The 14,350-nt window shown below is 32.7% G+C and overlaps 1 protein-coding gene across 1 annotated transcript; it reads left to right on the top strand.

The window, feature by feature from the left end:
* Positions 1-1,018: 1,018 nt before the first annotated feature.
* Positions 1,019-2,194, top strand: LOC140008621 (uncharacterized). The gene is made up of 2 exons (XM_072053447.1): positions 1,019-1,583; positions 2,118-2,194. The coding sequence occupies exons 1-2, from the start codon at positions 1,019-1,021 to the stop codon at positions 2,192-2,194; spliced, it is 642 nt and encodes a 213-aa protein (XP_071909548.1).
* Positions 2,195-14,350: the final 12,156 nt, after the last annotated feature.

The following is a 14,350-nucleotide window of genomic DNA, read 5'->3' as shown; positions in this document are numbered from 1 at the left end:
TCGTTAATCAACCAATTCTTCTTCAATTATTATCCCGGAGCCTTCATTACATCCAAACATGAAACAACCAACAGTAATGATGGTTCGCATAGAGTGATCATTGTGTTTGATTATGCCGTATGTAAAGTCACGCCAAGTTTTTTAATTGTTTGATGGGCTTCTTAATTATGTGCAAGCATTGCTCGTTTGTATGCGTATGATTTTTAAGGGTCGGTTTCGAAATTCGATAACTTGTTAAAAAGTACTTCATCGATGGAGCATTTGATAAATAAGTATTTTTAAGTATATTGTTTGGATACATAATTCAATAAGTACTTATTGTATTGAATAATATGTAATTTAAAATTTTTTAAATTTGTCTATCTCTTTGTTTGGTTCATAATATACGATAAAATGATTAAATTCAATGTTTTATTTTTATTTTTTAAACAACAGAAGTTATTTTAAAAGCATTAAATTAAACCTTTTGCTATTTTTAATTTTATCAAATAATATTTATCAAACGTCTCAAAAATACTTTTAGCGCGTAAAAGTGCTTTTTAAATAAAAGTACCTTAATTCCAAACGAGGCCTTTGTGTAAGTCGAGAAAGATGCAAAATTTGTGGATATCCTCTTCTGTTATTTTCCACAGTAAATAAAACTCTTCTGTAAAATAATCAAGCACGACAGTAAAAATTTCTGGCGGCTGCCAAGTAAACAGTAAGGTACCCAAGTTTAGCACGACAGCCACTCCAAACTATACAAGTGGCAACTCACATCCGCTAATTTGATAGAGTTCGGGTATCAATATTCGGATCTTCCTTTCGCATCTCACTCTCGATTCTTGGCATCTAATCTCAGATGCCTTCCAGCTATCCAATCCAACGGCCCCCATTCATCTCTCTCATCCCATAAATACCACTCATATTTTCACCATGCTTTTCCGAGAAGGCGGAAAGGAAAGAAATACTCTACTAATAAAAGGAACCGTCCTCTTACCGCTACTGTGTGACTGTGTGAGAGAGAAAGTGAGCAGAAATGAGTGCTCTGGATTCTCCGCTCGAGGTTCTGGCATTCGACTACCTGCGCTTCGGCCTGTTAACGCTCGTCAACAACGTCTGGACGTGGGTTGCCGTTGTTACGGCTGCCGTCAGCGTGTGGAGATTAAAGGCTTCGTCATTACCTGGCAGCAACTTTCCACGTGAAGCATCGCGCCCGGTTGAGAGACTGGTGGCTGAGCCTGCATCGGCGACGGCTGTGGTGGCTTCTGCTATAGTCGAGGCAGCTAAACCTTCGACTGTGGCGGCTCCATCTTCGCCGTACTTGTTCAATGCAGAGGGAAGAACGAGCGGGAAGTTTACACTTTACTATGATCGGAGGGAGGAGGACGAGGAGGAGGATAGACGTGATGACGTAAACGGAGAACTTGACTGCCAGGACGGATGTGTCGGGGATGAGAAGCAATGGTTCGGGGAAGGTTGGTGGGAGGTAACGATGAGAATGAGGATGGGAGATCATATGGGGTTCTACCGTTATCAGGATTTAATGGTGCTAGACGGAAGTGTGGTGAGATTGTGGGACGGTTTGCCGGCTGAGAGATGGAGTAAGTAGTTGCGCCCCGTTAATTAGCTGCGGTGGCGGTGAAGGTGGTACCATTATGTGGTAGGTGTATTTTCAGTGGTGGATGCAGCAGCGCAGAATCAAATAGCCGGCGGACTGGCCCGGCCTTGCCTTGCCCTGACTAGAAGCAAATTATTATTATAATTAATTAATAATACGAAGAGATAGTGGTATTTACTATTTAGTTTTGGAGGTGATCAATTGATAAGGATCATCCCAAAAAAAAAAAAATTTTGTACATAGTATCAAATATTTCTGCTTGTTAATAATTTAAGATTTGCATTTCTACAATGTCCCTCTCTCATTAAACACAACAATTACAAAATAACACAACATCTGGAACTGTGCCTGGGCTTCATTTCCTGGCGTATTTTAATTTTTCCGGTTATTGGGGTGTGTGTTTGAGTTTTTTTTATTCATTACCAGTATTTTTTTAGTAGCTTCATTTGACTCAATTATCGTCGGAGTTTAGAATTAAAATTTAAGGATTTTTTATTTTAATGTGATGTGATTACAGATTATAATGATGAGAAGCCATATCCAGTCAAAGCTTCTATTTCGAAGTCTGTCTCAATTGTCAGCCACGAGCGCTAAACGGCAGGCAGTCCACAGGAATCTCAAGCTGAGTGAAAGAGAAAAGAGAGTTAATCGATGATGACACGGCTCAAATTCTTGTGGCCTCATTCTCAAATGTTGACTGAATTGGATTGCTATCCATCCATTTCAAATTTGGACAATAAATTCGAAAGGATGGTTTTAATTCCCTTTCTTTTTTATCGGAAAAAAAACTCCCTTTCTTCTTCACCAACCAATAACAGCTAAGGGACTTCACGTATTTCACCCAAAATTTATGACCACCGGTAAATCAACGGATGAAACCTAAGTAGCTGGCTACCAAAAGAGAGACTCTACTTGGATGTATAGATCAGGAGATCGTGTATAGGCCAAGGGATCAATTGGTCGTGTAAAGATTGAGAGATTGAATCGATTCCTTGACCTACATTCTAGTGTCCGGGATATCCTGAAATATTCGATTAGTGGGTGTCTACATGCTTGTCTGAGTTGGTGGTGATTCTATCATTGTTGGATTATCTTTTGATCCCTTTGGGTCTTTCTCCCGCTTCTCCTAATATAAAGCAGCAGTATGTATGGTATAGAATTTATCGCGCTCTCAAAAAAAAAAAAAAAAGGGTTAAAGCAACGGATGAATCACCTCACAACAGTAGAGAAGTTGATTTCATTTTCTTTGGTTAATGCATACATTTGCTGACACTAATTCTCATGAAATTGATTTGACTTATTAGCTAGTCTTAATCAGCGTATTTGACTGATGAAAGGCGCACTAGTAAATATAATACTCCCTCCGTCCCATTTTGTTAGTCTTGGTTTTTTTTTTTTTACACAGATTAAGAAAGTGTAATTAATTTGGTTGGAAACATAAATTTAGATTAATAATTTCTTAAAATACCCTTATGCTAATCACGAAGAGTGCCAATTAATATCAGTTACAGCTAATGGGTTAGTATTGGAAAAGCTCAATGTATTCAATGTAGTGGGTTAGTATTTAATAACAATGTATTAATAACAAGATATTTAATAAGGGCATTTTAGACAATTTAAAAGATTACTATATTTCTTAATGGGAAAGTGGACTACAATTTGGAACAGACGAAAAAGGAAAATAAGACTATCAAAGTGGGACGGAGGGAGTACTGATAATGCAGAGTAATGGGTTCTGTCAGGTTAATCTTTAAGTAGAATCCACACTCAATTAAAATTCAACTAATCTTTGATTAGCATCTCGTAATTGCTGGTAGTGTAGTTTTTTATCTCTGTCACTGTGCACCTACCCAAGCAATACTAATTACTATTAAGGAAAGGTGGCTGGGGACAAGAAGAAGAAGAAGAAGAAAGAAGGTCAAATCAATTGCATGCTGCAAGGGAGGGATATAAAACCTTAATTAATGCATGCTCTTTAGCTTGAAAACCTTAATTAATTAATGCATGTTGCTGACGGACTAGTTTCGCCAAAGCCAAAATGTGAATTCTCTACTCCATTCTTCCCTTTATTAAGCGAAGCATCAAAATTTCCTTGAGGTTTAAGTCTATTATCTTTTTTTTTTTTCAAAGATAGACACTTAATTAGATTGACGTTTAAGTCTAATATCACAAGCCTATTTTTAAACTTTCTTTTTCCTGTATCTGACAATACACTGAACAGCACATGACTGTTACTTTTTCTAATTACACTGTACACGACTGCTTAAAGGTCAAATGCTTGTGCCTTTTGTTTTTTTCCCCTCAAAGTAGTCACCGAGAGGCAAATTCTCATTTGGCCTCTTTATCATTTTTTCCAATTCCTAAAGTAGATTGATGAGATGTTTATCTTTGTTGGCCAACAGTACAAGGATCCATCAAAATCAACGCCCGTAAGTGGGAGAATTCATCTCCCCATTTTATTTAAAGGAATATTCAATTTCCAGATTCCAAAATGCTTTGGTCTGCTTTTGTTCTTTTTTCTTTCTTTCTTTTTTTTTTTTAATTTCCTTGCGACCCTATGGTGTCGTCGTCTTTCTTGCTTGCTTGATTCCTAATTATTAAGAGTTTTCCATTGTTTTATTTTATCTAGCTTAGACAATCGAAACTGCTTAAATTTGACGGCAATTTGCATTTTTTGCTTCTTTTTTGTAATAAACATTAAAGTAGTATCAGCCATTTCCTTCTTTTTTTTTTCATTTTGTCTTTATTTTTAAATTTTAGTATCTGTATTTTTCCTCATATCGTCATATTCATATCAATTCTCCTTTTAATATGTAACTGAATGCCATAAAAGCTTTTTTTTTTTTTTTTGGGTGTTAAAATCAAAGTATGCCCAAATTTGTTTCTTTTCAACTTTAAATGGATACTCAGTTAACTCGTTGTCCTATCATAATCTCTTTTTCCTTTCTTTTTCCGCAGAAAGAATATTTGTCCTTTAAAAAGAGCTCTATGCAAACACACACTGTCAGTATATAACAACCTGATAGATGTTAAAAGAAATCAATAAATATAACTTTGTAATCTTCGGGTTTCATTTGACGGTACAAAATCATAGCTAATTAGAAGTGTGTTTGGATAGTAAATTATTTGAGATAATTAAATAAATTTGAACGCTAATGTACTGGATTTGATTAGATTCGTTTACACCCTTATCCGTATCACTTAGCATAATTTCAAACTTTCTTATTCCAAAAACACACACACACACACACAAAATTCTTTACCACTCCCCGGAATTTTATAATCGTTTTCTCTTCAACCTTTGTCATTCTTTTTTTTTTTTTTTGGGGCCCCAACTCGACAATTTTTGTTTGGATATAACGACGTTGGGGGGATATTTCAGCCGCCGCAGATATAGTTGTCATTTTGACAATTCCTCTCGCCGTTAATGGCAATTTACTTCTATTTTTATATTTAATATCGTGTAAAATTATGAGACCTACCGTAGCAGTCGTTTAATTTCTATCAGAAGAGTTTTCCGGCCAACTTCATATTTCTGAAAGTAGTAATTTGAAGTAATTTACGCAGTACGCTATGAAATTAAAATAAAGACACAGAAACTGACACGGAATTTTCCTAAAATATCAGGACCTTGTGATTGTTATATAAAAAAAAAAAAAAGAAAAAAAGAAACTATAAAAATCTGTTTCTGTTTGACTCGTCCAAGAAAATCAGCACCAGGAGTATTATTAATATCTATATGGAAAATCCAACCGGAATTGACTGCTCAAATAGTCTTTCCAGCGAGACGCCAGCTCTGTGAAATTGCATGAATGGAATAAATTGCTCGCACAGGACATTAGCAGTAATTGTCGTCGCGTCTGCCCATTTTTAGGAGCAGTAGTGCTACTACTATCATTTATTTTGATCAACAACTTGCGCTGCAAATTTATGCTGTCACTGTCAGGCGGCGGGCCTGATCCATATTCATGTCCAAACATCAAAATAATAAGGTGGGAAGCCCAACAACTTGCGCGTCTTTCTGCTTGCCACATTCAGTAATTCCGTTGTATTTTCTTCACTTAGGGGGTGCTTGGTTGGAGGGTATAGGAATCAAGAATTGGATTGAGTCCCAAAATTGTTGCTTGGCTAATGGGTATAGGTTTTGAAATCTTGGAATGATTCATGAAAAATCAGCAACTCTCCATACTCAAGTAGATTGGAGGATTTTGATGAATCCCACATTTGATTCCAAAATCTTAAAAAAAATTATTTTTGGGATTTTTTTAAAATATATACTGGCTCTATTTCTATATATTAATATTTATTTATATATATAATATTTTTTATTTCAATTTTGTTTTATAATATGTATATTAATATATATTTAATATATATATATTAATATACATATTATAAAAAAATTTAAATATATATTTATAAATATTTATACTTATATATAAATATATATATTTTTATTTCAATTGATATAATATATCTAATATACATATTAATATTAATATAATTTATATATATAATAAAATATAAATATTAATTGAAATATACATATTATAAAACAAAATTGAAATAAATATATATAAATAAATTTATAAAGATATATAAATATATTTTAAAAAAAATATTTATATATAAATATATATTATTTATTTCATTTGATATAATATATATAATATACATAATTGAAATATACATATTAATATTACTATAATTTATATATATAATATACATAATTGAAATATACAAATTGAAATATACATATTAATATATATTAATATACATATTATAAAACAAAATTGAAATAAATATATTTATATATTTATATAAATATAAATATAAATAAATTTATAAATATATATAAATATATTTTAAACAAAAATATTTATATATAAATATATATTATTTATTTCAATTGATATAATATATATAATATACATAATTGAAATATACATATTAATATTACTATAATTTATATATATAATATACATAATTGAAATATACATATTATAAAACAAAATTGAAATAAATATATTTATAAATTTATATAAATAAAAGTAATAATTTATATATATAATATACATAATTGAAATATACATATTAATATACATATTATAAAACAAAATTGAAATAAATATATTTATAAATTTATATAAATATAAGTAATAATTTATATATATATAATATACATAATTGAAATATACATATTAATATACATATTATAAAACAAAATTGAAATAAATATATTTATAAATTTATATAAATATATATAAATAAATATATTTATATATTTATATAAATATAAATATAAATATATTTAAACAGAAAATTATTTGGTTTGTTTGGATTGTAAGTTATTTGGAATATTTTTACTGTAGCACTTTTTGTGATGTGATGTATGTGAGATAAAAAGGTAATCGAAAAGATAAAAAGGTATATTGAAAATTGTAATGATGATGTAAGCAAATAAAATTGGAGAAATAATGCTCAATCCAAACAAACCTATTATATTTATATATGAATATATATATGGTGGATGGGTATGTGGGATAAGCATTTGAACGAGAAAGAAGAAAGATATGAAATGAAAAAAGAAATTAAAGGTAAAAAATTGATTATTAAATTTGATACCCATTCCTTACCAATATTTACCAAGCACCCCCATTTGTAATCATACCTTTGTCCAAAATCCATACTAATTTTTTGTAAATGATTCCAATTACAATTCCGATTCCTAAACATAAACCAAGCGGCCCCTTAATTCTTTCTTCTTCTTCTTTCCCTAAGTGAATGCTGGTTTTGTATCCAGTCAATCATTACCCCGCCCATTTGCAAGGACACGCTCCCGCCTTGATGGCAAAAGAAAATTGTTGTTATATTCTTTTCTTGTTTTTCTTCTACTACGATGGTGGAAATTTGAAAGGACGCCTTTTAACACAAAAAAAAAAAAGAAAAAGAAAAGTCAATCATTACCATGGCTGCTGAACATCGAGGAAGGTGGAAAAGTTGGCCAGTGAGTAGGACTGCAAATGAATCGAGTCGAGTTGAACTTTGGACTAATCGAATCTAGTTTTGACTAAATTTTATCAAGTTCGACGAGTTGGCAATTTAAAGTTCGAGCTCGAAAAAAAAATAAAAAATATTTATTTTATTTTTTAAAAAATAAATAAAATAATTTTTTCTTAATAAATAATAAATTATTAAGGATATATGTAATTTTACTATTAAAATAAGAAAATATATATATACTTAAAATAAAAAATATTATATATATATATATATATATATATATATTCGAGCTCGCGAGCTAACGAATTTAATATTTTGAGCTCGAGTTCGAGTTGGATTCGTTTGCAGCTTACCTGTGAGCATGCAAAAAGCAAAGACGTGGGCGTGCGGTGCTTGCCTTATTAACGCTTGTGGATAATTGTCTTGATGACTTTCTTTTGCAATGATCATATGGAAATGTCGGATTGGAAATGAATCCTCCTCCGTTAATTGAGTTTAAAAAACCTGCCATGTGGGGCACTTGTACTGAGTTACGACACCAGACCGGTCGCGGGTTAAGGCAGGGACGCTGAAGCCACGGGGCTGTGCCCACACAATTGCATATCCCTTCAATTAATTTTAGGTTTGCTCCCAATAAAATTTTCAGGTATGAATATATTGTAGGACTAATTTATGATTTGATGAAATTGAAATATGAACAAACACAAATCAAAAAGTTTTGTCTCTGGTCATTTAGTTTCTTTGGAAGTTATTTATATGACTAGGGGGAAAAGCCCGCATGACGTGCGGAAGTTTAGTATCTATAATTAAAAATGATTAATAATTATTATTTGATATTTTATAGCATACGAATTGAAGTATGACAATTTTAATATATGATATTAAACAGAAAAATCATAAGTTAAATATTGAGTTAAAAAATATACTAATATGCAATGAAACATAATTATAAGATATGATCAACTACTTTGCACCTAACCTAATAAAATAAAAGACCTACTTATATCTGCTCATGCACTTTATAGATATTAAAATCTGTTGTTTAGTTTGAATTTGACCTTAATATAAGGGCAATCCATTACATTATCTTGTCATATAAGTGAGATTTGAACAATTAGCATATTTGAAGAAAATTATTGCTAGTGGAATTTCGGTTCTTGCAAGCCAAATTCTTGAATTTATATTAATTCCAAGAACATATCACCATGAGACCTTCACACTCACCAATCAATTAATTATGATTTATTGTATAATTTAGAACATATAGTAAAGCACCTCCTTCTCGATAGGGATTACAATCACTAAATATCAGTTTTTGATTTAGTTGCAAATATATACAACAACTAACATGCTAATTTAGAGGAATAACCATATCAAATAAAGTACTAAAATATCTTAGACCACTCAATTCAAGAAAACAATTAAAAGTAATAAAATACATACTTTAGATTTCTAGCCAAATCGTTCTAAGTGGATAGCTAAACCTATTGGCAAATCAAATGAAGTGAAAAATTTGCCTAAATGGAATCATCAATAAAATAGCAAACAATTTGAAAATTATCATAACTAATAGTTAAAACAACAAAAGTAGATGTAATCTGCATATGGAAAAATTTATGATAATAAACTTACTTTAAACCACAAATAATAATTAACAAATATGATCTCCTCCCTATCATGCACATGGATAATTGAATTAAAACACTAAAAAATTATCGCACATACAACCATTAAGATTACAGATTTTTTACAACAAAAAAGTAGATTGGTTAAAGAAACATACCTATTGAGATTTCTTACAACCAAAAAGTAGATTGGCTAAAGAAAATATACCTATTGAGAAAGGTGTTGCAAAATGGGGAAGAGGAGTAGCTAATGTAGCAACATCCGAATTTAATAGGCTACATGATTGTGGTGGAAAAAAGTTGTAAGTAAATGAAATGAATTTGAACAGACGGGGTAACGGCCAAGAAAGCAAACTTCTCTACTAATTGGCATTAATTGTGTCTTAATATCTATATCATAAGTTTGCAAATAACTGATGAGAAATGCTTTAGGAAATTAAGAAACTTGGATATTAATACAATTAAATAATTAGAAGGGCTTTTATGTAATTTCACTAAAAATACAAGCTAAATTTAGTTATACCTAGTGTTCAATCAGATATCTGTCACCCTAGCTTTAAATGTCTAAAAGGACATCTAAGTAATTACAACAAAACTAAATTAGCTATAATGACTTGTATTCAATACTCCAATTGCACTTCAAATACTTTTACATTCCCAAAATAATCCTATCCTTACGGTTGAAATCCAAAGAACATCTTTACTCTAAACGCATTCTTATATAAGGATTTGCTCCTTATTAGTCAAAATGACGTGTCTAGACGTTTTCCAATTCTTTCTTAAAAAACAAATTACATTACTTTAATGGTGTATCTAGAATTAAGTAAAACATTATAATTTGATAAAAATCTGTACTAATGGTAGAAGTTACATCATCAATCATATACACAAATATCAAAGAAAAGATTTGAAAAGAATGGATACTACAGACCTAAAGAATAAATAAAAATTAAGATAAAATCATGGTAAACCTAAGAACGTGTATGTATGATTTCAATCGCCAAATCTACTAATTAACTGTTTCGAGTTCAAATATTACAACATGTTGAGTAGACTCAACAAATTCTAAACCTGACAATCAAAATCTGAAAAAATTCAGATATAATAATAGAAAAAAAATAGCTAAAACTCTCACTACGAATCTTAGAAGAGAAGAAAACTACCTAGAACTCTCACAATACGTTATTAACCAGCAATTTAAATACATTTAGTATACTTTTTTATTAAAAATAGTTTTCCTGGGTTATATTAATCATGATGCAAATGCATTACTTTTGCTTGACATATAAATATTATTGTTATGCCTTTTAACAAAAAAGTAAATTACAGTATCATATTTGCTTCCACTGAAAATTATTTCTAGCCTTGCCACTGCATGAGATGGTTGCTTCAGCTAAAGTAGTGCCATCCAAATTAAGCTTGCAAAGCCTTCATTAGTTGAAACTCCTTAAATTATCATATGGGAAATGAATTTAAGGTCTGACAAATTTGTGGACACATTTACCTAATGTACATATACCAATACATAGTTGTGTAGTAGTTAAGAGTAATACGTCTCAATTGTGGATGAAGCAATCAATCTTTACCATTGTATTCTTGAACTCATATTGGGTATTGCCCCAATATGAGACATTTTGAATATATGCCACATGTGCATGATTTGAAATTTTAAATTTGAATTCATATTAAGTGGCATGATCTAAACCTATTAGTGCAAAAATAATTATACAGTATATAAAATTGATGGCTAGCTCAAGCGTCACTCTGTTGTTGTGCAAGTCTATATGGACTATCTGCGTTCTAAGCTATGCACAAATTTCTATCTTGGCCCAATGCCAAGCATGCGGGCACCACATGGATGGTCCAGTCCAACATTATCTGAGAAATTCTGGTGTTACTGTTGACAAAAAATACTTACTGGATGGATTTTATTGCATTGCTGCGACATCTACGCTGTATCAACAGCTTGCAAGATCGGCATTCCATGAAGCATTGATTATATCATTCTCAGAGAAATAACCTATTAATACCAATTTCTTTAGAGTTTTACGACTGCTTCTACTTCGTTAAAACTAATTTCTTTAGAATTTTATGTGAGAATATTGGCATCATTAATTTGGGAATTTCATCAACTGTTCTAAGCTAGCTTAATTATGTGTGCACCGGATTTGGGGCAGGGACGGTCATCAGTATGACCTCGCTGCACGGTTAAGGGCCAAGATTTGCCCTCAAAATTTTGTGCGGCTGAAATTATACCATGTAACTCGATTTTCGCGTCAAGCGTGGGGCCCACCACTATCTGTTGTGAAAATACATCCTGTGAAAAAAAAGTTACACGATGTACAAAGAAAGTTACGCGCAGTTGATAATGATCAAAATTGCCCGGGACGGTTGCAGGTGTCCCGAGTCCGTGTGCACCAACGCATTGACGTGACTATCTGGGGCAAATTACTTCCCATCAATAAAAAAGCCTCCTGCACGTAACATCATGCTTCCTAATAGGCCTGTCAATCGGGCCTAATGAGCCGGGCTTTGATGAGTTCAAGCTCAGCTCATTTAATTTGAAACATTTTCGGGCTTCGGGCTATGAGTTTCGGATTCGTAAATGTGAAGCTCATACTCAGCTCACATAATATTCGGGTTGTGAGCCTTAATCGGGCTTAGCCCAAGCTCACTTATTACTCCTTAATTTTCTTAATATAATTACTATAACTATTAAGTTGTAAAACTAAGTTAACATTTACAAGACTATAATATTAAAACTAAACATGAACAAACAATAGTTCTTAAAAAGTATATAAACCAAAAATTTTTTCAACAATATTTATATTTAATCCATTTAAAATGCATGAAAAATAGTAATAAAACATGCGATCATAAGCCAATACATCTTTAAAAGTTGAAACTTTTTTTATAATCTTGTGATTTAAATCCAAATATGCTTGATGATTTTTGTGTTTGTAGACCAAAAAAAAATCAACCAATAATATGCCAATACAAAAATTTACTCAACCAATAAGAAAAATTAGAGATTTAGTTATGCATTACTAATATTGGCTCTCAAGAAATCTCATGAAAGAATCTTTAGATGTATTTTTGTGTTTTGTAATTTATATATATATTTAGTATTTAGTAAAAATATATTTGGATATATAAATATACATAATATCAAAATATAAATATTATATATATAGGTAATTAAAGGGCCGGGCCTATATCGGGTTTGAGCCTAATAAGGCCCAAGCTCAGCTCACATTTAATTCGGGCCTAATTTTTAGGCTCAAGCTCAGACCGGCTCACTAAATGATCGGGCTCATCGGGCTTTCTGTCGGGCCGAACGAGCCGAGCTCGGGCTGGCCCAGCCCCATTGACAGTCCTACTTCCTAATATGCCTTGAAGCTTCCCATATGACAACATGTTCTAAAAGCCTAGCAAGCTTATCAGCAGAATCTCTATCATCTTAGCTTTTCGGAAATTATTATCATAATCCAGTCTGAGCTGTTTCTGTTTCTTCTAGTACTTCTGAGTTAGGTATAGTGTGACTGCTACACTTCAGCTTCTAAAATCCCAACCTATTTCCGCTCTTGGTTTCTTCTTCTTCTTCTCTCCTCCGACCCCCTCCACACGCACCGTGAAGATCTGGCTATGATGATACGTCGAAGGACTAATTAAGAACCTCTCACTATATCCAAGGGCAACGGCTCACCTTAACTGGTCCATAGCAAACTTACAAAAAATTGCTGATGCATGTGACATAATAATGAAAACGGAGAAGCTTTAATAAGGTGACCAATGGAGCTGTTAAATGGAACGAGCAACTCGAAAGCTCGATTGAGCTCGACTCGAACTTGGCTCGTTAATTGTGGTAAACGAATAGAGTTCGAGCTCGAGATATACTCGACTCGTTGTTATCATCCGAGTAGTTCGATTCAGCTCAATAAGAAAAGACATATATGTCATTTCACAATTTAAAAGAATAAAAATTGAAAAATATAGGTTTTTATTGTGATTAATTTATATGAGTTCGAGTTCGAACTCATGAAAACTCGACTCGTTTGTGATAAACGAGCCGAGCTCGAGATCGAACTCGAGTCATATGTCCCATTTGATGAGTCGAATTCGAATATATTTCAAAACTCGTCAGCCTAGTCGAGCGAGCTCGAACCTAACTCGATTTAAACTCGACAGTCAAATACTCGGTTCCACTCGGCTCTCGATTAACAACACTAGTGACCAAGTTTTGACTCTTGAGTAACCACTGACTCAATTATTTTCATGGGATTACATCCTGCTGGTGCGCGATAATTTGCTTAAACCGGGGCAGTCATTGGGTTAGAACTTTTCGAAGTCGAAGCTCGTCTTGCAAATAAAAAGAAGAGAAGAAGAAGTAGACAGACGCAAGGAAGAAAGAAAATTTGATCTCTTTCATAGAATTGGTGTAGCTTCTTTTTTCCTAGGTACAACCAGCACAAAGATGTTGTGGGCAGCTTCTATTCTCTTGGTGCAATTGCAATATTTATTTTTTTTTTTGTCGTCGGGAAGGGGTTCAGGTTTAACGAGATAAGGATTGATCAAGAGAGACGGTCAAAGTGCATATTGAATACGGAGGCATCACGAGTTGTTCAACGCAGCTGATAAGTGACGTGTAAACTCTTTCAAATAAATGGCTTTAGCATTCACACACAAATCATAGCCCATGCACAGCGAGGAGTCTGGGCCCTTTCAAACCTGTAATGTCCTGCAGCAAGCACATGCCGTGCTCTGCTACCCTCCAACAAAAGCGCAGTGCTTTCGAAGGAGAAATACAACGTTTAGATCACATGATTCCTTGAGGTTTCGTCCAATTATTTGACTTGGCATGGAGCCCTTTGTCGTACCATTTGTTTTCCAACTGCGGCTGAGAACCAAATATCAAGAACAGTTGCAAACTGGTGTTTAACTCCGAATCAAACATGACTTCGTCCATTCCCTTAATTGGTTGGTTTTTGAGGTGTTTTGGTGACCATTTGAGACTTGATTAGGAGTAATTGATTGGTAAGGATGCACAAATTCAAAGCTTGAACGGGAGGGATGAGAGGGTTTGATTTCGTGTCCATGCTTGTTGCTGGCCAATCACTACATA

This window comes from Coffea arabica, chromosome 6c, assembly GCF_036785885.1.
Source record: "Coffea arabica cultivar ET-39 chromosome 6c, Coffea Arabica ET-39 HiFi, whole genome shotgun sequence".
Classification (NCBI taxonomy): Eukaryota; Viridiplantae; Streptophyta; class Magnoliopsida; order Gentianales; family Rubiaceae; genus Coffea; species Coffea arabica.
The sequence above is the reverse complement of the archived record's forward strand: the minus strand, read 5'-3'. Positions and strand labels throughout refer to the sequence as shown.

Excerpts from the sequence above, each read along its gene's own strand:
- LOC140008621 (XM_072053447.1), top strand. The coding sequence starts at position 1,019 with ATGAGTGCTCTGGATTCTCCGCTCGAGGTTCTGGCATTCGACTACCTG. Across the intron at positions 1,584-2,117 it reads TTTGCCGGCTGAGAGATGGA|ATTATAATGATGAGAAGCCA; the intron begins GTAAGTAGTTGC and ends ATGTGATTACAG.